The sequence below is a fragment of the Natator depressus genome, chromosome 3 (genome assembly GCF_965152275.1).
Source record: "Natator depressus isolate rNatDep1 chromosome 3, rNatDep2.hap1, whole genome shotgun sequence".
Lineage (NCBI taxonomy): Eukaryota > Metazoa > Chordata > Testudines > Cheloniidae > Natator > Natator depressus.
The window spans coordinates 19907721-19932523 of NC_134236.1; the positions used below are offsets into that span (position 1 = coordinate 19907721).

A 24803-nucleotide genomic window follows, 5' to 3' on the forward strand; every position below is an offset into this window, starting at 1 on the left:
CCTGCTGTATCAATACAGGTATATAGATGGGAGCAGCTTAGTCTAAACAGATTTTAGCTTTAAAAGTGAATTTCCTTGCTCATGTGGGTTTAATTTCGATGCTTACAACTATGTTAGCATCTCGGTGACTACATTGACCCAGTCTCTCAGGCACATCCTTGGAGAGACATGTAGGTTCAGCCACCATTCCAGCCATTTAAGAAAATTAGTTGTAAAGGGTCCAGTCCCTCCTGTCACAAAGGAGGATGGCATGATGTGGAGCCCTACAAGGGTAGTATGGGAATTGGGGAGACTCCTCTAGTGAATTAGAAGGGGCAGGAACAGAAATATTATTGTACCTGCACAGTAGCTGATATCTCAAATTCTGTAAGAGTCTAGTTTGCAAATGTTACTTTCAAAGCTAAGTTCCTTATCTTGCAGTCAGATCTAGACAGGTCAATCCCCTGCACTCTCACAGCCCAGGATAGATCCAGTTGCAGGCACAGATGTATGAATAGTTAATGCTTGTGAAGCACTTTGAAGGCATACGTAGCACTGTATAAATGCTAAGTATCAATAGTTTTTTATTACCTGTAGGAGCGTAAAAAGCTAGAAGTTCCATTTGTAAAAAGTTCTGCGTTCTAATAATAATTGAAATTGCCCCTATCAATGGGTGAATAATTACCCTGAGCCCAAGGCTTTGTTCACCAAAGTGGATCTCAGAGTGACTTTTTCAGTGAGGTTATAAACTCTTGTAAATAGGCGTCTGTTATAGGAATGCTGACAGACCCTTGCCCATGGTGGTGCTGACTGCTGCTATCGCATAATGACACTTTAATGTAATGGAACTATTAAACTGTTACATAATGGTGTGTGTTGCCTTGAAATATCTTTTGTTGTTCTTTTCAAGCTGTAGTATTAATGGTTGGGGATACACGTTAAGATCATGCAAATGCAGGATATGCTTGGCATGAGAAAATTGTTCATCTTTGTTTTTAAAAAACCTGTAAGATAACTATGCAAATGTATTTTATTAAAGGGACACATAAAAGATGTAGATTGTGTGTGTTGTTTTTTGTTTAAATAGCCTAGTAAAAAAATTCTTTTAATTAGCTGACATGGCTTAGCAATTTTTTTTTGTCATGTGGAAAACTAAATCCTATCCTACTTCTGTTTAAAGTGTAGGGGAGTATATTGAAAGTTTTGATCAGAGAGGGTTGGATTTAAAATTGCCACAGAGTTTTCTGCTAAGGGCCTGATTCCCTCTCCCCCTCCACCCACATTTATTCATGTGAGTAAACTTTACTTGTTACAAGTAGTCAAGAGACTTCACATTACTCAAATGATTAGATCATGTGGCAATGGATGATTAAGCTTATTTGAAATTTGCATAGTACAGGCTAGCACGGATTGAAAAATGAAAAAATAAAATTTCTGATGCAGTGGCTCTGGCTCATATGCTACATTAACATCAAGCTCATACTTAACTTTTAAAATTACAATTGTAATGGTATACTATCTCAGCAAATCAAAAAGCTTAAGATGAGGGAAAGTCAAGTAACTGTTCATACTATCCTGCAGTCCTCCTTTGCCAGGGTGGACCTGGAAATAAGGAATCAGTAAATGCATATTTATAAAAGGCTGGATTCTGCTCCTTTTACTCACATTTAGCATCTTAATCTTTGAGTAACTCTCATTGTGGGGGCGAACAAGTTATCCACATTGGTTTGCTCTATGCAAACAGGCCTTCAGGAAAGCACTTACGCACATGCTTGAGTCTTGTTGCCTTTTTCCAAGATGGAAGTGGCCCATGCTCTTGTTTTTAATATTTTCTTTACCAGACTATTCAGAGTTCCACTCACTCTTCATCCAATTTGGGGAGATGAACAAATCATTTAATCCTACCCAAACATCTCTGAAATTGCTTCAAAAATGGCTTGTGAATCTAATTACTTGCCCAGAATTTTGAAAATGTTGTTTAAGCAAAACAGATATGCATCAGGAGCACAACAAATTTTTGACCATCTGGCATTAAGTAAATAACGTTAATATGCAATCATATTTAAAACTCAGAGGTGAAATATATGGAGATAGATCAAAAGTTAGAGATGGGCAAGACTTATATGATCCAGTCCATCTCCATTCAAGTGCAGGATTATTCTCTACAAAGTGCCGTTCTTCCCTTTGAAATTGTTGCTGCCAACTTCAAAAATTCAGTTATTTGAAATATACTTTTACTCCTTCAATTGTCAGATCTATGGCAGAGTAGATGACTTTTTGACTGGGAAACTTACCGTGTAGTCTTAAAGACAGGATTAGTTGTGGTGTTAGCAGAGGACAGTATTTCTTGTAGAAGTGCATTTGAGGAAGGGAGATAGTTGGAGGACGAGGAATCGTTTTAAAACCTATTTATAAACTTTCAAATTTGTTTTACTCTGGTGTCCTTGTCTTTGTTTAATCTGTTATGGGATGCACTAGCTATGCGATATCTGCCCAACGGTCTGATCATTGTAAAACAAACTTCATCAGAAAATTCCAGTATAATAAGATTTTGATCTCTCTTGACTCAAGATTCACTGATTTGTGAGGTGGATATTTACTGAGGCAAAGTATGAACAGTGACAAATCTTAATGTTTGTATTAACAGAAATCAGTATCTACTTATTGTTTCCTTCATAAGTTGATCTATTATGGCTACGAATTTTAAAAGGATGAATTAACTTTCCAAAGGGGAGATGAAGTTACAGCCCAGAATAAAGCTATTACTCACCTCTCAACCAATCAAGATTGTCATCTTTTGAATGTCAGTCTAGCAATTAGTGTCTGCTGTCTGATTAGCTCATCAGAGGTGAATTATTGTCACTGAGTCTTAATGCAGCTAACTGACCCAGACCTCAGAATTTGAGGTAAATATTGGAAATCTAACTAGTTATGTGATTTTTAATTCATGTATTGGAACTTTTATCTTGTATGCAACAATTTGTCACTTCCTGCTCCATTTAGCACTCTCAAGCAAAGCTTATAAAGATTCTTCTGCCATATCTATTATTAATTAAGTTTATTAGAGTAGGGCATAAGGACCAATCAAGAACAGAGCCACATTGTACTAAGCACTCTATAAACACAATAGTAGACACACCCTGACCAGAAGACCATGTAGTCTAAATGCAGGTTAAATCCAATATCCAATTACATTAACTCCCTTTCTAAATGTGTTTTACATCTGAAAGTATCCAGTATATCTTTCAAATTATGTCTACATTTTATTCACTGTTAACTTTTTTTTTATCCTTCCAAAGTTGATCTCACCGTAACTAAGTAACACTTCCATTGGCCATTGAGTTTCATAGCAAGTACGTGGACTTTACTACCAATTGTAGTTACAAGCAAACAGCAGCATGAGCTAAGACAATACAGTCATTGGCTTCTCTTTTTGAGGGGATATAACAGAAAATTACATTGCTCAAAGATCAGCTACTTAGGGCATGTCTATACCACAAGCTTTTGCCAGTGCAAATTACGTTGCCATAAAACCACCGCAGTTAGTATCATAGACGACTGGTGCCTCCCCATACGGGGGGGGTTGGGGGGGGGCACCAGCTAAAGGGGAGGACATATGACCTCCCCACGTGTCTTTGCCCCGTCCCCTGCCTGGGGCCCCCGCACTCTCCCCGCCCTCTTCCCCCACCCCATGTTACCTGTGAGGGAGAGGGACTCCACCCTCCCACTGCACCGGCTCCCCCCCAGTACATTCAGCTGCTCTCCCTGGCAGCCAGGCCCAAGCGGGGAGTGGGACAGAGCTGCTCCTGGTCACTGCTCTGTGCAGTGTAGCCAGCTGCCTGGGAGAGAGCCTGTGTGGGGAGGGGCAGCAGCGGCAGTCTGCTGCCTCCCAGGGCTTGGCTTCTGGGGACAGGGACTGAACATGCTGGGAGGGCGGAGGGGCTCTGGCTTTTGCTCGGCCACTGTCCCTGGAAGCCAAACCTGGGCGGGGGGCAGCCCGCCACTGCTGCAGCCAGGCGCTCTCCCAGGCTGCTGCTGTGCTGCACTGGGCAGTGTCCCAGTGCAGCCAGAAGAGGCTTTGGCCCCGCCCCTTCTACTCTGGCTCTGGCCCTGGCCCTGGCCCCGGCCCCACCCTTTCCGCTGCCCGCCCACCCACTGACACGTCGCCTCTGGTTAGTATATTGCTTGTGTGAGCATACTTGGCTCCTTTTGTCAGTGCTGCGCAACTCAACAAGAGCTCTTGTTTTGATGTGCAGTGCATCCTGGGTAGATATCCAAGAGTGCAACTTGCCACTGTCCAGTACGCTGTCTTACGGGAAGTTTTGGCAATGCATGGTAGGGCAGCAACAAGTTGTGTTGGTGTGACTGGAACTGTGGGGTCAGGTTCCCATCATGCAACTTTCTCCACTCCATAATGCCCTCTGTATCTCATAATTTTCACTCCTATTTTGAACCTCCCATGAACCAGCATGGAACTTGTCACTGTCTGCCAGCTCTGACAGAAGCATGGAACCTGCACAGCTCTGCAGTATTATCATGAGCACTGCAAGCACAGGACACACGATCCTCTGGTATTTGCAGAGCTGCAAGAAGAGCCATGGAGAATATGACAATTTACTGGAGAGTGGACTGCTGTGGGACATAACAGGAAGCAATTCAAAATTGCTGGTGGCATTCATGGAGCAGTGGCAAATGGTGGAGCACTGCTTCTGGACTCCAGAAATGAGCACTGTCTGGTGGGATCACAGTGTGATGCAGGCTTGGGATGACGAGCAGTGGTTGTAGAACTTTCAGATGGGCAAGGAGCACATTCCTGAATTGTGTGCTGAGCTCACCCCAATCCTTTAGCGCAGGAACGCCAAAAAGAGAGCTGCACTGACTGTGGGGAAGCGAGTGGCGATTGCACTGTGAAAACTTGCAGCCCTCGATTGCTACAACTCAGTGGGAAATCATTTTGGAATTGGAAAATCCACTGTGGATGCTGTTGTCATGCAAGTGTGAAGGGTCAGTAATCGTCTCCTACACAGGACTATGTCTCTCAGCCATGTTCAGGACAGGATGGATTTTCAGCCATGGGGTTCCTGAAGTCCTGTGAAGTGGTAGACAGCAAGCATATCCTTATTTTTCCAGCAGGCCACCTTGCCACAGAGTACATCAATAGAAAGGGCTATTTTTTTATGGTTATGCAAGCACTGGTGGATCACCAGAGATGCTTCACCAACATCAGTGTTGGCTGGTCAGGGAAGATGCATGAAGCTCACAACTTTAAGAACACAGGATTTTTTCAGAAAGGTACAGGCAGGGGCCTTTGTTCCAAACCAGTGGATTACCATTTGTGATATTGAAATGCCTATAGTGATCTTGGGGGATCCAGCCTACCCCTTTCTCTCCTGGTTCATGAAGCTCAGCAGCACCAAGGAAAGATTCCTCTATAGGCTCAGCAGCTCAGAATGATAGCTGAATGTGCTTTTGGTAGGTTGAAGGGACGCTGGCGTTGGTTACTCACAAGATTGGATCTCAGTGATAAAAATATCCCAATGGTTATAGCTGCCTGCTGTGTCCTGCATAATATCTGTGAAGCAAAGGTGGAAAAGTTGCCGCCGGGGTGAAGGGCGGAGGTGGAGCGTCTGTCTGATGAGTTTGAACAGCTATCAGAAAGGCTATCAGAAGAGCTCAATGTGGAGCTATATGACTCAGGGAGGTTTTGAAAGAGTACTTTAACAGCAAGCCACAGTAATGTATTCTAGTATCAGGGGGTTGCCTTGTTAGTCTGTATCCACAAAAACAAGAAGAAGTCCAGTGGCACTATTGGTGTTAAATTAATACCATTAATTTGGGCTTGAATAGGGACTGGGAGTGGCTCGCTCATTACAAAAGCAGCTTTGCTTCTCCTGGAATGGACACCACCTCATCTATCATCCACCCCGATCAAATTGGCCCTGTGAACACTGGTTCTCCACTTGTCTCTTCTCTTCATTTGTCATTATATAATGCCTGCATCTGTAATATTTCACTCCATGTATCTGAAGAAGTGGTTTTTTAGCCACAAAAGCTTATGCCCAAATAAATTTGTTAGTCTCTAAGGTGCCACTGGACTCCTTGTTGTTTTAATATATTATAGTGTACTGTGCTCTACCTGTCTCTGCAGTTTGGGGCCTCAGCAGGAATTGTGTGGTGCTTGGTGTACATCTAAGAATATAACATTGGCAGTGCACCTATTAATTTTATGATGCTTGCTGTTCATCTATGGTTATTACATGATAGTTGTCACTGATTGTATGAGTTGTGTCACAGTGTACAATAACAACTAAGTGGATGCTTTCACTACTGTCAGGCATTCTGCATCATTTGTTGGGAACTAATAAAGATGAATTATTTCCCAACAGTAGAGTTTTATTCAGTAACAGAAACACTTCCAAAAATATTCTGTCCAAGTTAAGAGCAAATACATTAAAACGTTAATAAATTTATGGAACAGAGCTTAAAGAAGGAGAAGGAACATTCATGTCCATTTTAGCTACACATACATCAACTGTGGTTCTTACAGGTAAGTGTATCTGAAGTTGTGGTTGACCTTAATATTGTCTGGTGTGGAGTGGTAGGGAAAGGGATGTGGCCCTTGATGCCACATGGAACATTGGGGCGTCGGGGATGGGGGAGGAGGGAGATGTAAGGAGTTCTCCATTGACTGCAAAGGGAGGCAAGTCCATGATTGTTGAACCTGTAGTTCCACAACAGTTTGCAGCCTGTTTGCTGCTGGAGATGCCCCATTATGTCCTGGTGAATCTTCCTGTTGCCCACTCTTTCCTTCTCCATACAGTCTGCAGTATTCATCCTCCAGGTCTCCATTCGCCATCTGATGCAGCTCTTTCTCCTCCTTATCTTAGAGACTAACAAATTTATTTGGGCATAAGATTTTGTGGACTAAAACCCACTTCATCGATGGTTTTAGCCCACGAAAGCTTATCCCCAAATAAATGCGTTAGTCTCTAAGGTGCCACAAGTACTCCTTGTTTTTTTTGCTGATACAGACTAGCACGGCTACCACTCTGAAACCTCCTTCTTATCTGTTTCATAGAATCATAGAATATCAGGGTTGGAAGGGACCCCAGAAGGTCATCTAGTCCAACCCCCTGCTCGAAGCAGGACCAATTCCCAGTTAAATCATCCCAGCCAGGGCTTTGTCAAGCCTGACCTTAAAAACCTCTAAGGAAGGAGATTCTACCACCTCCCTAGGTAGGTAGGTTTCATGCATTCCGTGGATGTGGAGGGGGAATCCCTCAAGGCTGCAACAGCAGCAACTACAGATAAAACACACAGAGGTACCATTGTCACTATAGTCACAAAGTTAAGATTCAGAATCCCTTCCTCCCCTAAAGTTTTAAACAAGAAATGCTTATTTACACTTCTGCTTTGGAGTGCTTGTGCACAATACCACTCACAGCACCAGCCATCATGAAAATGTTTTCTCCAGGGGCTAGGGAAATGAGGAGGGAATTGTTCAGTTGTGCAAAACTCTGAGTATAAGGCAATGTTACTGACTGCTGACATCATTTTCCACAAGCCGTGGTGATTTTAGCTGATATCTCGCTCCTGGGGGTAACAAAGGCACAGAGAGCATACTTGCTGCTGGCGTCCCGAACCCACCTGGACCCGTATGCTGCTACTCTGTTTATTGCAATGGAGCCTGCCGAAGTTATCACACTGACTGGTGTGGGAAAGTGGAGGAAGAAATAAGGCTGCCACCCCCAGAAACCTTTGGAGAGAATTGCAGTGTACCTCTGCGAAAGTTTCATTGAGATCTCTCAGGAGGATTCAAGGATCCCTGTGTACATAAACTGCTCTGCATCCCCACTGCCCAACTCTACAGGGTAATGAAAAGCAGATAACAACTCTACCTCTCTTTGTTGTACCGCTACCTCTTCTCGTATGAATGAATTAATGAAAAGTTGATGGCATCCCCAACTTGGTAGGACACAGCTATCATTGAAACGGGAAATACAATTACACTCTTACCTGAGGTTCCTTCCCCTGCATCGGGCTTGACCATGTTTGACTGCTAGGACTGATGACTTGCGGATGATACTAAACTAGGAGGAGTGGTAGATACGCTGGAGGGCAGGGATAGGATACAGAGGGACCTAGACAAATTGGAGGATTGGGCCAAAAGAAATCTGATGAGGTTCAATAAGGATAAGTGCAGGGTCCTGCACTTACGACGGAAGAACCCAATGCACCGCCACAGACTAGGGACCGAATGGCTAGGCAGCAGTTCTGCGGAAAAGGACCTAGGGGTGACAGTGGACGAGAAGCTGGATATGAGTCAGCAGTGTGCCCTTGTTGCCAAGAAGGCCAATGGGATTTTGGGATGTATAAGTAGGGGCATGGCGAGCAGATCGAGGGATGTGATCGTCCCCCTCTATTAGACATTGGTGAGGCCTCATCTGGAGTACTGTGTCCAGTTTTGGGCCCCACACTACAAGAAGGATGTGGATAAATTGGAGAGAGTCCAGCGAAGGGCAACAAAAATGATTAGGGGTCTGGAACACATGACTTATGAGGAGAGGCTGAGGGAACTGGGATTGTTTAGTCTGCAGAAGAGAAGAATGAGGGGGGATTTGATAGCTGCTTTCAACTACCTGAGAGGTGGTTCCAGAGAGGATGGTTCTAGACTATTCTCAGTGGTAGAAGAGGACAGGACAAGGAGTAATGGTCTCAAGTTGCAGTGGGGGAAGTTTAGGTTGGATATTAGGAAAAACTTTTTCACTAGGAGGGTGGTGAAACACTGGAATGCGTTACCTAGAGAGGTGGTAGAATCTCCTTCCTTGGAAGTTTTTAAGGTCAGGCTTGACAAAGCCTTGGCTGGGATGATTTGATTGGGGATTGGTCCTGCTTTGAGCAGGGGGTTGGACTAGATGACCTCCTGAGGTCCCTTCCAACCCTGATATTCTATGATTCTATGACTTATGAGGAGAGGCTGAGGGAACTAGGATTGTTTAGTCTGCAGAAGAGAAGAATGAGGGGGGATTTGATAGCTGCTTTCAACTACCTGAGCGGTGGTTCCAGAGAGGATGGTTCTAGACTATTCTCAGTGGTAGAAGAGGACAGGACAAGGAGTAATGGTCTCAAGTTGCAGTGGGGGAGGTTTAGGTTGGATATTAGGAAAAACTTTTTCACTAAGAGGGTGGTGAAACTTGGAATGTGTTACCTAGGGAGGTGGTAGAATCTCCTTCCTTAGCAGTTTTTAAGGTCAGGCTTGACAAAGCCCTGGCTGGGATGATTTAATTGGGGATTGGTCCTGCTTTGAGCAGGGGGTTGGACTAGATGGCCTCCTGAGGTCCCTTCCAACCCTGATATTCTATGATTCTATGACTGAGTGGACTGCAGTGTAGTCTCCAACAGGTCCTGGCTCATGACAAAGCTGGACCCTCCAGACACATGTCCCCCATCCTCTTCATGCCAGGGGGCCTGTGACTTGGGCTCCTTGGAGGTATCCATCGTGGGGTCTCCACCAAGTATGGCATGCAGCTCTTCGTAAAAGATCAACTGTTGGCTTCCCTGGCCTTCTGATATGCCTGCCGCAGTTCCTTTGGTTTCACTCAGCACTGCTGCTGATCCCTGTTGTACCCCTTCTTCTGCATCCCCCATACAATCTGCTAGTAGATGGCCACATTTCTATGGCTGGTCTGTAGCTGTGCTTGCACAGCCTCTTCTCCCCACAAGCCCCGGAGATCCAATATCTCCTGTCTACTCCAGGCAGGAGCACATCTGGAGCGTGTAATCGGCAGTGTCAGCTGGGCAGTCGCACATGACCGTGGAGAACTGCTAGGTGTGCTCACCAAGATGGACAGTCAGGAAAAGGCATTTCAAAAATTTGCAGGATTTTTTAAGGGAGAGAGACTTCTGGTTTCCACAAGCCCTGGACAGTAGAGTTCACAATTGTGATCAGAGCAGTCAGTGTTGGGCATTGTGGGACGGCTGCTGGAGGACTGTTAGGGTCAACATAGGTAACACAATGTCTACATTCACACTGTGTTGACCGCAGTACATTGACCATGGCTCAGTGCTGCTCGGGGAGGTGGTGTTATTATGTCGTCGTAATGGAGAGCTCATATCGGTGGGAGACCAATTTAAGACTAGACACATGCACAGCGAGTTTGTCAAAAGACAGCTTATGTTGACCTAACTTTGTAGTGTAGACCAGGCCTTAGTAAGTCCTGACAAATGACAAAAAAGCACTACCAGTGTGAACACCCTTTGACTGCTCTAAGATCTTTATCTCGTATCCCATCAGAGCTGGAACTGAATTTCACGTCACAAACCACAGGAAAGAGCTGAAATCTCAGATTGATAGACTTCAATCACTTAAAGCCCTGGTAGTTTATGAAACATCAGATCTTTTAAAACGCACTTTGATCTGTTGAATAGCTTGATTCCTCCTCCTCTTTAATTCTGGCTTGATTGTAACCTTGACAAACAGCTCAAGCCAAACCAAATCTGGTACACTTTTATGCATGTGCTTAACTTTACTATCATGAGTAGGTCCCATTGATTTCATAGCAAATTGGAAAAGTAAAATTAAGCATGTGCTTGTTTGCAAAATCAGAGCCTAATAGAGTATTGCCAACCAGAAGCATTCAAAAATCCTAAGTCAGGCCCCCCCAAAATCATAAAGTTGTCTTAAAAAGTGAGAGTTATTTAGGAAAAAAATATTTTTGGATTCTTATTACTTGCCTTCAAGTTGTTAAGTCTTTAGGGTTCTTGTTTTGTAGATTTTTTTTCTGCAACCCCAAGGATTATGAGATTTTTATGAAAATTGAGATTGTCATGATTCCAGAAGCTGGGACTATAAAAAAAAAAAAAAAAAAAAAAAAAAACCTATGGCAAGACTTGGCAACACTGCTAATGATAATAATGCCGCTTATATAGCGTTTCTAATTTAATTGTCCAAGCTGAGAAAAATGTGTAAAGGAAAGAGCACCAGTGGTAAACAGCAAATTAGATTTTTTTAACTTATTTCTACCTTAATCAGTTACCAAACTCAGGTCCATGGAGAACTTCCTGGTGGTCAGCAGAGAGCTGGCTGGTGATACAGTCCTCTCCTGTCCCCGTTCCCCTCCTCATTGTTCCTATGTATTACACTGCATTGAAGGCAGCCAAAAATGTATTGTTTTCCTAGTACTAATTTTTCATGTAAGTAATTGCTCTAATTGTCATGAGGATGTTGCATGACGGTGGTGGGTCTGTGAGACAATCTCTCTGTAAAGATGGAGTCCACAATATGAAAAAGATTGAAAACTCCCCAAGTTAAAATATTTGCAATATAAATATAGAAATAGGCCTTTTAAAATGATGGTTTTTAACATGATCTTGTCTCTTTACGTAGAAAATATATATCAGACTTGTCCATTTTCCCTTAAGTCTTTTATTTTCTTCCCTTCACTTTTGTCACTGGGCTTGTGAAGCATTTCTTGAGCATGGAAATAAGCTGCTTACATTGCCAGAAAGCAGTATTTGACTTGCAGGGCCTCTCCCACTTTGTTGGGTGGGGAATCACAGCAGGAGAGCAAATGTTAGCACAAGTTCTGTGTAACTGTTCAGAAGTCACAACGCCCAGGGGTAGAACAGAAGATAAGTATTAGCATTATTAAAATGTCTTTGGTTATGGCTTGGTTATGATGAAGTTGGGGTTTGTCGATTCAAAATTATTCCATCCTCAAGAATTGGAACCTGAAAATGATTTTAGGAAGTTCAAAAAACGAAGACTCCTCTATTGCTTCTGTAAAAAGAAAAGGAGTACTTGTGGCACTTTAGAGACTAACAAATTTATTAGAGCATAAGCTTTCGTGAGCTACAGCTCACTTCATCGGATGCACTCAGTGGAAAATACAGTGGGGAGATTTATATACACAGAGAACATGAAACAATGGGTGTTATCATACACACTGTACCGAGAGTGATCAGGTAAGGTGAGCTATTACCAGTAGGAGAGCGGGGAGGGGGGACACCCTAAAAAACAAAAGGTTTTTTCCCCCCCGCTCTCCTGCTGGTAATAGCTCACCTTACCTGATCACTCTCGGTACAGTGTGTATGGTAACACCCATTGTTTCATGTTCTCTGTGTATATAAATCTCCCCACTGTATTTTCCACTGAGTGCATCCGATGAAGTGAGCTGTAGCTCACAAAAGCTTATGCTCTTAATAAATTTGTTAGTCTCTAAGGTGCCACAAGTACTCCTTTTCTTTTTATGGATACAGACTAACACGGCTGCTACTCTGAAACCTCTCTTGCTTCTAATATTCTTGGTCTCATATCACAGAATCATAGAATATCAGGGTTGGAAGGGACCTCAGGAGGTCATCTAGTCCAACCCCCTGCTCAAAGCAGGACCAATCCCCAACTAAATCATCCCAGCCAGGGCTTTGTCAAGCCTCGTAGACATTAGTGGCTTCTGGCTTATTCCAAATGGTATTCGTTTTCTCTCTCTCGCTGACTCCCGACCTCTGCTGAACTTAGTTATAAACACTGTGCGTGGAGAAGTTTTTTGTGAATATCTGGATGTTTGTCATAAGTTATCTGGACTATTTGTCTTTTCAAACCTGCTTTGTCCATCTAAACAACCTGTGGATTTTCCAGTCTAATTGGAAAGCTGTTTGCTTTATTTTTTTCTTGTAGTTTTTGATGCAAATATTAGACCTCAATCTGATTTGATTTGATTTGATTGTTTTCAAAAGCCACCGTCAGTATGGCATATATTAAATTTGTAAAGAGAAGGAAAATTAAAGGTCAGGGTTAGTTTGATGGACTCTTGTTCGTACAGAATATTTTGGCTAATAATTTGAGTTAAATGTTCATGTTTCTGTTTATACATCTCCTACATTCAGACATTCATAGTGTAAAAACAAATACCCCTCCTCTTTGCTTTCAGTTTAAAAATTAGCTATAAACATCCAAGGCGTGTGGCTGCAGCGCCATGCAGTCGAACTTTGCAAAAGTGTACCGGTAACTCAGAGGCCCCAGTGTAGATTGATTATTTCTGTAAACTAATTCAGCAAACCACTTATGGCACAGAAGGGAGATGAAAAATATACACCCTCATCTAGAATACCGTATTCAGTTCTGGTCACACTATCTCAGGGTTTGTCTACATGGCAAGTTAGTGCATGGCAAGCCAGGATATCTGCAGACCACTAGCTTGCAGTGCGCTCACTGGTCGTCCGGACTCTTCTAGTGTGCAATAAAAATTCCATAGTGCACTCTGACATGTTCCCACGTGGACAAGCCCTCAGAAAGAACATTGCAGAGTTAGCTAGGGTTCAAAGAAGGACAACAAGAATGATTAGGCACATGGAAACCTATCTTCATAGAGATTGAAAAGATTGGGATAGTTTACTTTAGAAAGGAGACAACTAAGCAGAGCTATGATAAAAGTATATAAGATAATGAATGGTAGAGACAGGAGATCGGAAGCTGTCTCACAATATAAGAACAAGGGGACGTTCAGTGTGGCCAATTCAAAACTAATAAGGAAAGCTTTTTCACTCAAATCTTAATTAGATTGTGAAACTCATTGCCACAGGAAGTTGTTGAGGGAAAGAATTTAGTAAGGCTCAGAGAGGGATTGGATGCTTTTATGGATAAGAAGATTATCCAGAGAATTATCATAGTTAATGCTAAAAAAGAGTTTTGGTGGGGATAAAAATCTCATGCTTCAGGGTTTAAACCAGTCTATAATTAGGATGAGACTTTCTTGGGGACACAGAGTATTCCACATATGCCTGCTGTGGAGTTCTTGCTGCTTTTCTGAAGCACCTGATGCTTGCCAGAGACAAGATAGATCCACAGTTCTGATTCAGTGTAGCTGTTCCTGTGTAGGCATGTGTTTAAATCCGTCCCTATTGAGTGAAGTGCTTAATCACATGCTTACCGGCTTTGCTGAAGCAGGGCCTAATTGATTAAACTTGTTTGTTTGTCTGTTTTTAATTCAAGGATACTGCATCATAAAATGTATTTAACGTTAATGAATAGGTACAGTTGAGTTCTAATTATTGAATGCTTCATGTATGCTAGTAAATGGTCTGTAATATAATCATTGCTATTAAAATATCAGTATTTTCTAAACAGAGTGGAAAATCTGAGATTTCAGTTACCAAAGAGCAGTAACTAGTTTGGCAAATGTGCTGCCATTTTAAGGCCTGATTTTCAGGGGTTCTGATCACTTGTAGCTCCCATTGACTTCAGCTGGAGTGCTAGGAGCTCAGCGCTTTTGAAAATCAAACAATAAGAGACCACTGTGTATGTTACAAAAATAACGAAGACTGAGTAATACAAGAATTTACTACATATATCTATTTCTTTTTGATAAGACATGAGACCGCTCTTTTTTGTGAGAATTATCAGTTTTTTTGGTTTAGAAAAGTAAGCATTACTGACAGCATTCATTTTATACGTATTATGGGCTTAGAGCCTCAGCTGGGGTAAATGATTGTATCTTCACTGAAGTACATAATACTGTAGCCATTTATATAAGCTGAGCATCAGCCCTTACAAGTTTAATAGGACCTGAATGACTTGAAATATTTACTTTTCTAGGGTGTGCTGATCTCCAAACTCTTGATACTATGCAACCAATGGAAAGGAAAAGACAGGGCTACATTCATGAGTTGATCCAGACTGAAGAGAGGTACATGGACGATCTTCAGCTTGTCTTAGAGGTGAGAGTTACTTGAAAACAAAAGGTGTTTTAAACAACTGTCACAGCAAAGTCTCTTATCTTCAGTGTCTCGTCCTTAGCAGATGATCATTATGACATTTGATTCCTAGCTGAGTGGTGTAAATCTATGCAGTCTTAGGGCTTGTCTTCACTACAGGAGTAAATCGACCTAAGTTACGCTACTCCAGCTACGTGAATAATGTAGCTGGAGTCGACATAGCTTAGGTCAACTTACCCCGGTGTCTCCACTGCGCTGCGTTGACGGGAGATGCTCTCCAATCAACTTCCCTTACTCTTGGAGAGCTGGAGTACCGGGGTTGACTGGAGAGCGCTCTGCCATCAATTTAGCGGGTCTTCACTAGACCCGCTAAATCGATCCCTGCTGCATCGATTGCAGCAGCATCCATCTACCCATAGTGAAGATCAGCCCAGAGATGTGAAGGCTTTGATGTTTTAATAACATACAACATGGCAGAGTATGTTTTCTCATTATATCAACTCTTCAAGTACTGAGAATTGCCATGTTTTCTAAAGGAAAGCTGCCAAGTTTGCATTGTAAGACCAGTGCAATTAATTGCTATTCTGTCACTCGGTGCATGTCTACATTGTGCTGGCAAAGTGCTCTAGTGGCATGTGATTTTTAGAGCTTTCTAACGTGTTGCATTCCAGCTGTCCCATATAGACCCTGCTGGCGTGGTGTAAAAGGCACCTAGTTTACATTAATGTAGTCCTGTGGGGCAGTTAGAGCACTTTACATAACACACCTCTCTGGCACGCCATGCCGTGTCGCACAGACAAGCCCTTAGACAGCTATTGTCTGTAGTCATCTTTTACATAACTCTGCAAGTTCTCCTTTGCTGCTATCTTCAGAATATTTGAAGGAGGCCAGCCTATCCCCAGTGCCTTACCAAATTTCATTCAAGCCAGTTATTAAATTGCTTGCTCTGGGACTACATTGCTGCTTCAGCATTTATCTTCTTCCCCTTTCCCTCTGGCATTACCCTCAGTTGTGGTTCCTAAAGCAAAAAAGCAATTTAAATATTTTTGCAAGTACTGCATTTTCTCTCACTTGAGTAACTCTTTTCTCCTAAAGGACTTTCTGACTTGGTATTTAGTATTTATGTATCACCCTTTACCTTCAACGTTGGTCTGAGGCACTCAAATATTATGGTGATGAGTGCGGTATAAGTACCTATATAGAACAGAATCGTCTATAGAGGTCTAAGTGCTTTATAAACGTTAACTAGTTCTCACATACTATTGGCATGGGATAGGTAAGTATTGCCTATATTTTATAAGTGGGAAAACAGAGGCAGTGGTTGAGCAACATGTCCATGGCTGAAGGGGAAACTATCACAGTTCAGGGTAACTGCACCTGTATTCCTCCTCCATGGTCCAGCAAGGGCACCAACTCTTAGGCTTCTTCTCCCCAGCTGTGTCTCTCTCCCTTCTGACCAGGGTTTTTCCAGGATCCACCGTTCCCTGCCTACACTGTGGGTTACTGAGGGGCAAGTCCCCAACAAGACAGACTGGCTCACCAAGCCTTCTCTCAGGAGGATATAAACAGCACAATTACCCACCGTTAATTTACAACAGAGTCCTTTCTAAACAATCATATTTATTGTTAGGGTAAAAACATTACAGAGAAAACACATTAAAAACAATACAAGAACCTGCACGCTTGTTAATAAGGCCAGAGATCACCTCAATGCCAACAAGGACTCCAGCCCGTGAACCGTGCTTTAAACCCCACAAGGAGTTCTTCTGTTGTCACAAGTTCATAACAGCTGTTAGCTCAGCACAAGCACATGCCTGAATCTGTCAGTCATTCTTTCATCTAGTTTGGGCCTCTGGTCTGGTCCTCATACAGCAGGTGAACAGCAGACAGTGGGTTTCTCCTCAGGGTGCAGCTTCAAAAGGATGGGTCCGCAGGTGAGACATTGCCTACTCTTCCTCCCAAATATTTCCTAGGGGGAGCACTTACTTTGTGTCTAGCATGGCGTTTCAGAGAGCCCTTTGAAGCTCATTACGCTTCCCAAGGTTGACGTTAGTCACCTCTCCTAGAGTAGTTATATACAGTCCCACAGTAACACATAAACATGTGCATGTTTAATACAGTGAGCTCCTCAGATACTTAAGCTTTGTCCAGGATCATAGAATCATAGAATATCAGGGTTGGAAGGGACCTCAGGAGGTCATCTAGTCCAACCCCCTGCTCAAAGCAGGCCCAATCCCCAATCAAATCATCCGAGCCAGGGCTTTGTCAAGCCTGACCTTAAAAACTTCTAAGGAAGGATATTGCCATTACTTTCCCAGGAACCAATATCAACTCTGGATTAGGACTCAAGTTCCTGCTTCAGTCATACCCACCTGTGTTTGAGTTGAAATGTTTACTTTCTTTTTACTTACCATGGTGTATCTGATCAGATGTGCCTTTGTGACTGCCACCAACACACTGCGAATTGAACTAGAGCCTTCCAGAGCTGAAGGCATGAGTCTCTGCAGCTTGAGCTAAAGAGCCAGGCACTCTTGTTACAGGAGGAACGTAACAGACTCTCATTCTTTGTGGATTGAGCTCAGAGTGGGAAACGTTACATGCACTGACTGACCCGTGAGTTACACGTTGTTTGTACCTGATTGTTCTTCTTTGAGTGCTGGTTCCTGTGTTCATTCCACACCTGGGTAAAGATGTGTACTATGTGTCTCAAAAATTCCAGGATTTTTATTTTAATTCTGCTTTCCCCTGTGCTTCTCACATCCACTGGGAGCAGAAGAAATAGAAACATTGAAATATTTCCTCTAACTCATCATGAGTCTCAATAGTCCTGATTCTGTCAAAGCTAAGGGATTCTGGAAATTTCAGAGAAGCCAGATTTGTAAGATTTTGAGCTACATTTCAGATCGTAAAGATTTAGATAAACTTCTGAGACATTTCTAAGCTCTGAATTAGAGCTTAGAAATAAGTTCCGGGGGAAGGAGACCAAAGCCCTGAGGTAAGTGGGGAAGCGGGATACCGGGAGGAAGCATGAGCAGGAGCGTCTGAGAGGGGAGGGCTCCTGCCTCATACTGAGAACGAGGGGTGATCAGCGGGTTATCTCAAGTGCCTATATACAAATGCACAAAGCCTGGGAAACAAGCAGGGAGAACTGGAGGTCCTGGCAAAGTCAGGGAATTATGATGTGATTGGAATAACTGAGACTTGGTGGGATAACTCGCATGACTGGAGTACTGTCATGGATGGGTATAAACTGTTCAGGAAGGACAGGGAGGCCAGAAAAGGTGGGGGAGTTGCACTGTATGTAAGGGAGCAGTATGACTGCTCAGAGCTCAAGTATGAAACTGCAGAAAAACCTGAGAGTCTCTGGATTAAGTTTAGAAGTGTGAGCAACAAGGGTGATGTCGTGGTGGGAGTCTGCTATAGACCACCGGACCGGGGGATGAGGTGGACAAGGCTTTCTTCCGGCAACTCGCAGAACCTACTAGATCGCAGGCCCTGGTTCTCATGGGCGACTTCAATCATCCTGATATCTGCTGGGAGAGCAATACAGCGGTGCACAGACAATCCAGGAAGTTTTTGGAAACTGTAGGGGACAGTTTCCTGGTGCAAGTGCTGGAGGAGCCAACTAGGGGCGGAGCTCTTCTTGACCTGCTGCTCACAAACCGGGAAGAATTAGTAGGGGAAGCAAAAGTGGATGGGAACCTGGGAGGCAGTGACCATGAGATGGTCGAGTTCAGGATCCTGACACAAGGAAGAAAGGAAGGCAGCAGAATACGGACCCTGGACTTCAGAAAAGCAGACTTTGACTCCCTCAGGGAACTGATGGGCAAGATCCCCTGAGAGAATAACATGAGGGGGAAAGGAGTCCAGGAGAGCTGGCTGTATTTTAAAGAATCCTTATTGAGGTTACAGGGACAAACCATCCCGATGTGTAGAAAGAATAGTAAATATGGCAGGCGACCAGCTTGGCTTAACAGTGAAATCCTTGCTGATCTTAAACACAAAAAAGAGGCTTACAAGAAGTGGAAGATTGGACAAATGACCAGGGATGAGTATATAAATATTGCTCGGGCATGTAGGAATGAAATCAGGAAGGCTAAATCACACCTGGAGTTGCAGCTAGCGAGGGATGTTAAGAGTAACAAGAAGGGTTTCTTCAGGTATGTTGGCAATAAGAAGAAAGCCAAGGAAAGTGTGGGCCCCTTACTGAATGAGGGAGGCAACCTAGTGACAGAGGATGTGGAAAAAGCTAATGTACTCAATGCTTTTTTTGCCTCTGTCTTCACGAACAAGGTCAGCTCCCAGACTACTACACAGCATGGGGAGGAGGTGGCCAGCCCTCTGTGAAGGAAGAAGTGGTTCGGGACTATTTAGAAAAACTGGACGTGCACAAGTCCATGGGGCTGGATGCACTGCATCCGAGAGCGCTAAAGGAATTGGCGGATGTGATTGCAGAGCCATTGGCCATTATCTTTGAAAACTCATGGCGATCGGGGGAAGTCCCGGAAGACTGGAAAAAGGCTAATGTAGTGCCAATCTTTAAAAAAGGGAAGAAGGAGGATCCTGGGAACTACAGGCCGGTCAGCCTCACCTTAGTCCCCGGAAAAATCATGGAGCATGTCCTCAAGGAATCAATTCTGAAGCACTTAGACGAGAGGAAAGTGATCAGGAACAGTCAGCATGGATTCACCAAGGGAAAGTCATGCCTGACTAATCTAATTGCCTACTATGATGAGATAACTGGTTCTCTGGATGAAGGGAAAGCAGTGGACGTGTTATTCCTCGACTTTAGCAAAGCTTTTGACACGGTCTCCCACAGTATTCTTGTCAGCAAGTTAAAGTAGTATGGGCTGGATGGATGCACTACAAGGTGGGTAGAAAGTTGGCTAGATTGTCGGGCTCAACGGGTAGTGATCAATGGCTCCATATCTAGTTAGCAGCCGGTATCTAGCGGAGTGCCCCAAGGGTCGGTCCTGGGGCCGGTTTTGTTCAATATCTTCATTAATGATCTGGAGGATGGTGTGGATTGCCCCCTCAGCAAGTTTGCGGATGACACTAAACTCGGAGGAGTGGTAGATACGCTGGAGGGTAGGGATAGGATACAGAGGGACCTAGACAAATTGGAGGATTGGGCCAAAAGAAATCTGATGAGGTTCAACAAGGACAAGTGCAGAGTCCTGCACTTAGGACGGAATAATCCAATGCACCGCTACAGACTAGGGACCGAATGGCTAGGCAGCAGTTCTGCAGAAAAGGACCTAGGGGTTACAGTGGACGAGAAGCTGGATATGAGTCAACAGTGTGCTCTTGTTGCCAAGAAGGCCAATGGGATTTTGGGATGTATAAGTAGGGGCATTGCCAGCAGATCGAGGGACGTGATCGTTCCCCTCTATTTGACATTGGTGAGGCCTCATCTGGAGTACTCTGTCCAGTTTTGGGCCCCACACTACAAGAAGGATGTGGATAAATTGGAGAGAGTCCAGCGGAGGGCAACAAAAATGATTAGGGGTCTGGAACACATGACTTATGAGGAGAGGCTGAGGGAACTGGGATTGTTTAGTCTACGGAAGAGAAGAATGAGGGGGGATTTGATAGCTGCTTTTAACTACCTGAAAGGTGGATCCAAAGAGGATGGATCTAGACTATTCTCAGTGATAGCAGATGACAGGACAAGGAGTAATGGTCTCAAGTTGCAGTGGGAGAGATTTAGGTTGGATATTAGGAAAAACTTTTTCACTAGGAGGGTGGTGAAACACTGGAATGCATTACCTAGGGAGGTGGTGGAATCCCCTTCCTTGGAAGTTTTTAAGGTCAGGCTTGACAAAGCCCTGGCTGGGATGATTTAGTTGGGATTGGTCCTGCTCTGGGCAGGGGGTTGGACTAGATGGCTTCCAGAGGTCCCTTCCAACTCTGTTATTCTATGATTCTAATTGAACTTTTGAATCTCTAGAGGTTCACCCATCACTAGTTAGGGCCTCTTTGAGCCCCTTCACCATGGCAATGCTCTTAGTAGGGGAGTATTCTTTTGTGGTGTTTTTCTTTAATTTGTCTATTCAGATTTTTCAAATTGCACCCATTTAGGGTTCTAGATGCATGTACAATACACTGTATAAGTACCGGTACATATCAAACAGTGGTCAGGATGGCACAATAGCAATACTGAAATCCTCCTAATTCTTTCCCTCAGGAGTTATCTGGGACGTTGTGTGTGCCCCAAAGAGTGAGCTCATGCTCTGACATTCTAAGGCGTTAGCAAGTTCCAGAGTCTAGGGCCAACTACTTACAGTGCCCTGCCCCAGTCCTCTGACAAACCCCTCCAGGACTGTAAATTCAAATGTTGATTTCAACTACACAAAGAGACATGATATCTTAAGGTACACAGGGCTCAAGCCAACAAAGAGCTTTATAGATCAAGAGCTTTTTGCTTTCTTCCTCTACTTTCTTCCAATCCACTTGCTTTCCTTCCTCCATCTCTTGTAGAATTAATCTGTTGCTGCATGGTATAAATTCTCATTGGGTAATGGTTCTTTCCAGTTCTTATCTATCTTCTGTGTGCTTCTTCCCTACCAGTTCTCGCTGTACTGCATCTAGGATCCTTTAATTCTTCTGAATGTTACACAATGAGGAAGCAGTGTTTGCTCCCCGGCAGTGTCTCTAATTATAGCATTATGGCAGGTGTCACCAGGAGGTGCTGCTGCATGTAATCTTCCAAATTATTTTTTCTTAGTGTGTGAGCAAAAGTTAAGTCTTAGGAAGCCATGCTGTGGTGGCGGTAGTTTGGGCTATGCAAAGTTCTGTGTAAAAGTGGTGGGTTCTTGGACAGGAGCTGTGCAAGCACCAGCAGAGTATACTCTCCTCTCTGGGCTCTGATTAAATTAAATTCTTGAAGCAAGGATGGTTTGTGGTTAGGGCGATAGCCTAGGACCTGGAAGAGCTGGGTTCAGTTCCCAGCTCCGCCATAAACCTCTGGTGTGACCATATGGAGCCATATAAGTACTTACGAGAGAGATCTAGATAGTCAGAGTTTCCCTCTGGAAACCAGGCATTGGTGTTGGGCTGAGACTCCTGAAAGAAGGTCTTCACCTGCATGCTAGTTAACTGTCACTGTTCCGGGACTGGCTGTATATGTGTAAATAAAAGAAGTTATGTTTGAGTATATCCAGACTCTGCCTCACTGATTTTTTTTGCCATGGTGAAGCCCACCTGCAGGGCCCTGACACCTGCTACCACTTAGCAAAGAGGTGATGCTGGTGTCAGAATGCAATACTGCTTTGGAAGAAGGGGCAACCATAGGAACACACAGGAAGCATCTGTAGGAAGTGACCTGGAAAAAAATTCCATTAAAGAGCTTGCGTGTCTGCAGTGATTCTCAGGAGAAATGAATGGGTGGATACCACAAAGTTCTGAATGCATCAGTGCATTAAGTTTCAGACCATTAATAATTTAAGAAAAGACAGCTGGCCGTGTTCTGCTTTCTCTGTGTTTGAAGTTGCTCACATGTCTGTTCTTTGACTGTAGGTTTTCCAGAAACGAATGGCTGAATCAGGCTGTCTCACAGAAGAAGAAATGGGATTGATCTTTGTTAACTGGAAGGAGCTCATAATGTCTAATACAAAGTTACTTAAGTGAGTACAGCTAGCATGTGTGCCTCCTAAAAGAGAGCCCACTAATGTCTAAGCTTTCCCCAAAATAATAATGTATTCTCCCAATCCACTCCGCAGGAACTGGTTTTCTTGTAAGGCGTGGTCGACACTAGAAAATTAGGTTGGCATAATACGTCAATCAGGGATGTGAAAAATCCACAACCCTGAGCGGCATAGTTATGCCAACCTAAGTTCTCGTGTGGACGGTGCTAGGTCAATGGAAGAAGTCCTCCATCGACCTAACTACCGCCTCTCAGGCAGGCGAATTACCTGCGCCGACAGGAGAATCCCTCCTATCACCGTAGGTAGTGTCTACACTGAAGCGCTACAGCAGCGCAGCTGTGCCTCTGTAGCATTTTAAGTGTAGACAGGCCCTCAGTGTTTCTGCTCCTGCTGATTATTTCCCACTTGATAATCCTGCCATGTCAATTCAGAGCATTTAAGTATAATGTCACAAAGAAAGGGTTAGGAGAGGGAAAGGAACAAAGAACGGGAGCAGGTGAACTTTTAACGGAGGGCCTTAGAAATAAAGAATATGTGAGGAAAATATATATAACATGTTTTTCAGAGTTTTCTGAGAGTGAATTTTTGCAATGACAAACCTGTTAATTATTTACTATAAGGTGGGATGATGCTATAGGCATGTGCGGGGTTAAATCCGACTAGATCAGCATTTGTCAAACTGGACATCTGACCTAAAAGGTCAGACTATTGTAGAAAGGTCTTGAGAGTTGCAGCTGCTGGCTGGGTGTCCAGCTCTGAAGGCAGTGCCACCGACAGCCGCAGCACAGAAGCAAAGGTGGCATGCTATGGCGGGAGGTGGGGGAAGTCACCACTTTTTGGGGTGAGGGGGGGTGGTCATCACAACCTGAAATATTTTCAAAGGGGATTCCAGCAAAAAAAAATTTTGAGAACCCCTGGACTAGATGATCATGATGGTCCCTTCTTTGACCTTAAAGTCTGTAAGTCTGTGGAGGCCAGTGGTTGCACTGTTTGTCCAAAAACGCCTTGAAGGGGAGGGAGAAGTATTCCCATTGTTTCAGATATCACTTCCTCAGCAATCTACATCTGTTATTCAAGTCTGTCAGTACAGCATGCAGTGCCAGCATTCAGTCAGATTTGTGATACATCTGAGGCCTAACAATTCTGGAAGGGAGCTTTTTTTTCTGTAGGAACTCGATGATATTGAGTGGAATCAGGAATCCACCTGTCTGACAGATGGAAATTCTGAGACTCCAGGATTAGGCCACTTCAGCATTACAGAGTCAAACTGTGAAATTCTCTCCTCTGCAGAGCCCTGCGTGTGCGTAAGAAGACAGGAGGAGAAAAAATGCCGGTGCAGATGATGGGGGACATCCTGGCTGCCGAGCTCTCTCACATGCAGGCCTATATCAGATTCTGCAGCTGCCAGCTCAATGGAGCTGCATTGCTGCAACGGAAAACAGATGAAGAAACAGAGTTCAAAGACTTCTTAAAGGTATTCTATTCATATTGGATCCCAGTTTCCTTTCCCTTGATGGCAGGGCAAGTTCAAAAGCCTGTCCAACGAAAGGTTGACTTGACCAGAAAAATCCAGGACTTCAGAATCCTTCATGCATAGATAAAATCCTCTGCTTTCCTATGAATCTGATATGCGGATAGTGTTAACATTCAGTGACAGTTACTGTAGAACATGTTCTTCGGTCTTGTTCCCTTGCGAGTGTTTTATTCCATTTTCCATTTCACTGCTTTACATTAATCCAGCATAGTTGCTGCACCTTCAAAGTTACAGTGCTTGTGTTTGCCTTTCTTTCAAGATTCATGCTACAAAAGAGGTTGGAGTTGATTGATTTGGACTGCAAGGCTTTTAAACACCCTGTATAACTGGCAAAATCAATGAGCTGTTGCTGGATTGTGCTGTTTTGGACTGTGTGATTGGTACAGGTGCAAGGACTTCACAAAAGTGAGACATGTGCCCTGAGGCTAACAGAGAGCATAACATTACATAAAATAACTAAGAGTAAGGAACTGCTGCTGCAGCTCTACTGATGAGATGTCTTTGATGAAGGGCAATCAGCAGCGAAGGGGAAAATACCAAAACATTTGACACAGAGTTTAGGTTTTTTTTTTAAACAAACTTTCCCGGATCCTTATGTAAAATAAAAACGAAGTCAGCTTTAAATTATAGGGTTTTGGTGACTACAGGAACTTCACTTTCCTGGCGTATGTTGGCAGAATGTCTCAGGGTTTGTCTACACTGAAATTAACCACCAGTGGCTGGCTTGTGGCAGCTGACTGGAGCTCATGGGGCTGGGACTGTGCTGCTGTTTAATTGCAGTGTAACCGTTCAGGCTCAGGCTGCAGTCCTAGTTCTGGGACCCTCCCACCTCGCATGGTCCTAGAGCCTGGGCTCCAGCCCGAGCCCGAACATCTACACCTCAATTAAAGAGCCCCTTAGCCCAAGCCTGGGACCCCGAGTCAGCTGGCATG

General features: G+C 43.8%; 1 protein-coding gene across 5 annotated transcripts in view; it reads left to right on the forward strand.

Moving 5' to 3' along the window:
• Positions 1-24803, forward strand: part of ITSN2 (intersectin 2) — a 126518-nt gene that overhangs the window by 90093 nt on the left and 11622 nt on the right. For all 5 annotated transcript variants that reach the window (XM_074947500.1, XM_074947502.1, XM_074947503.1 and 2 more), the window contains 3 exons: positions 14573-14694; positions 22210-22316; positions 23628-23811. In XM_074947500.1, coding sequence (XP_074803601.1) covers positions 14573-14694; positions 22210-22316; positions 23628-23811 — 413 coding nt within the window. The remainder of the gene's footprint in view (positions 1-14572; positions 14695-22209; positions 22317-23627; positions 23812-24803) is intronic.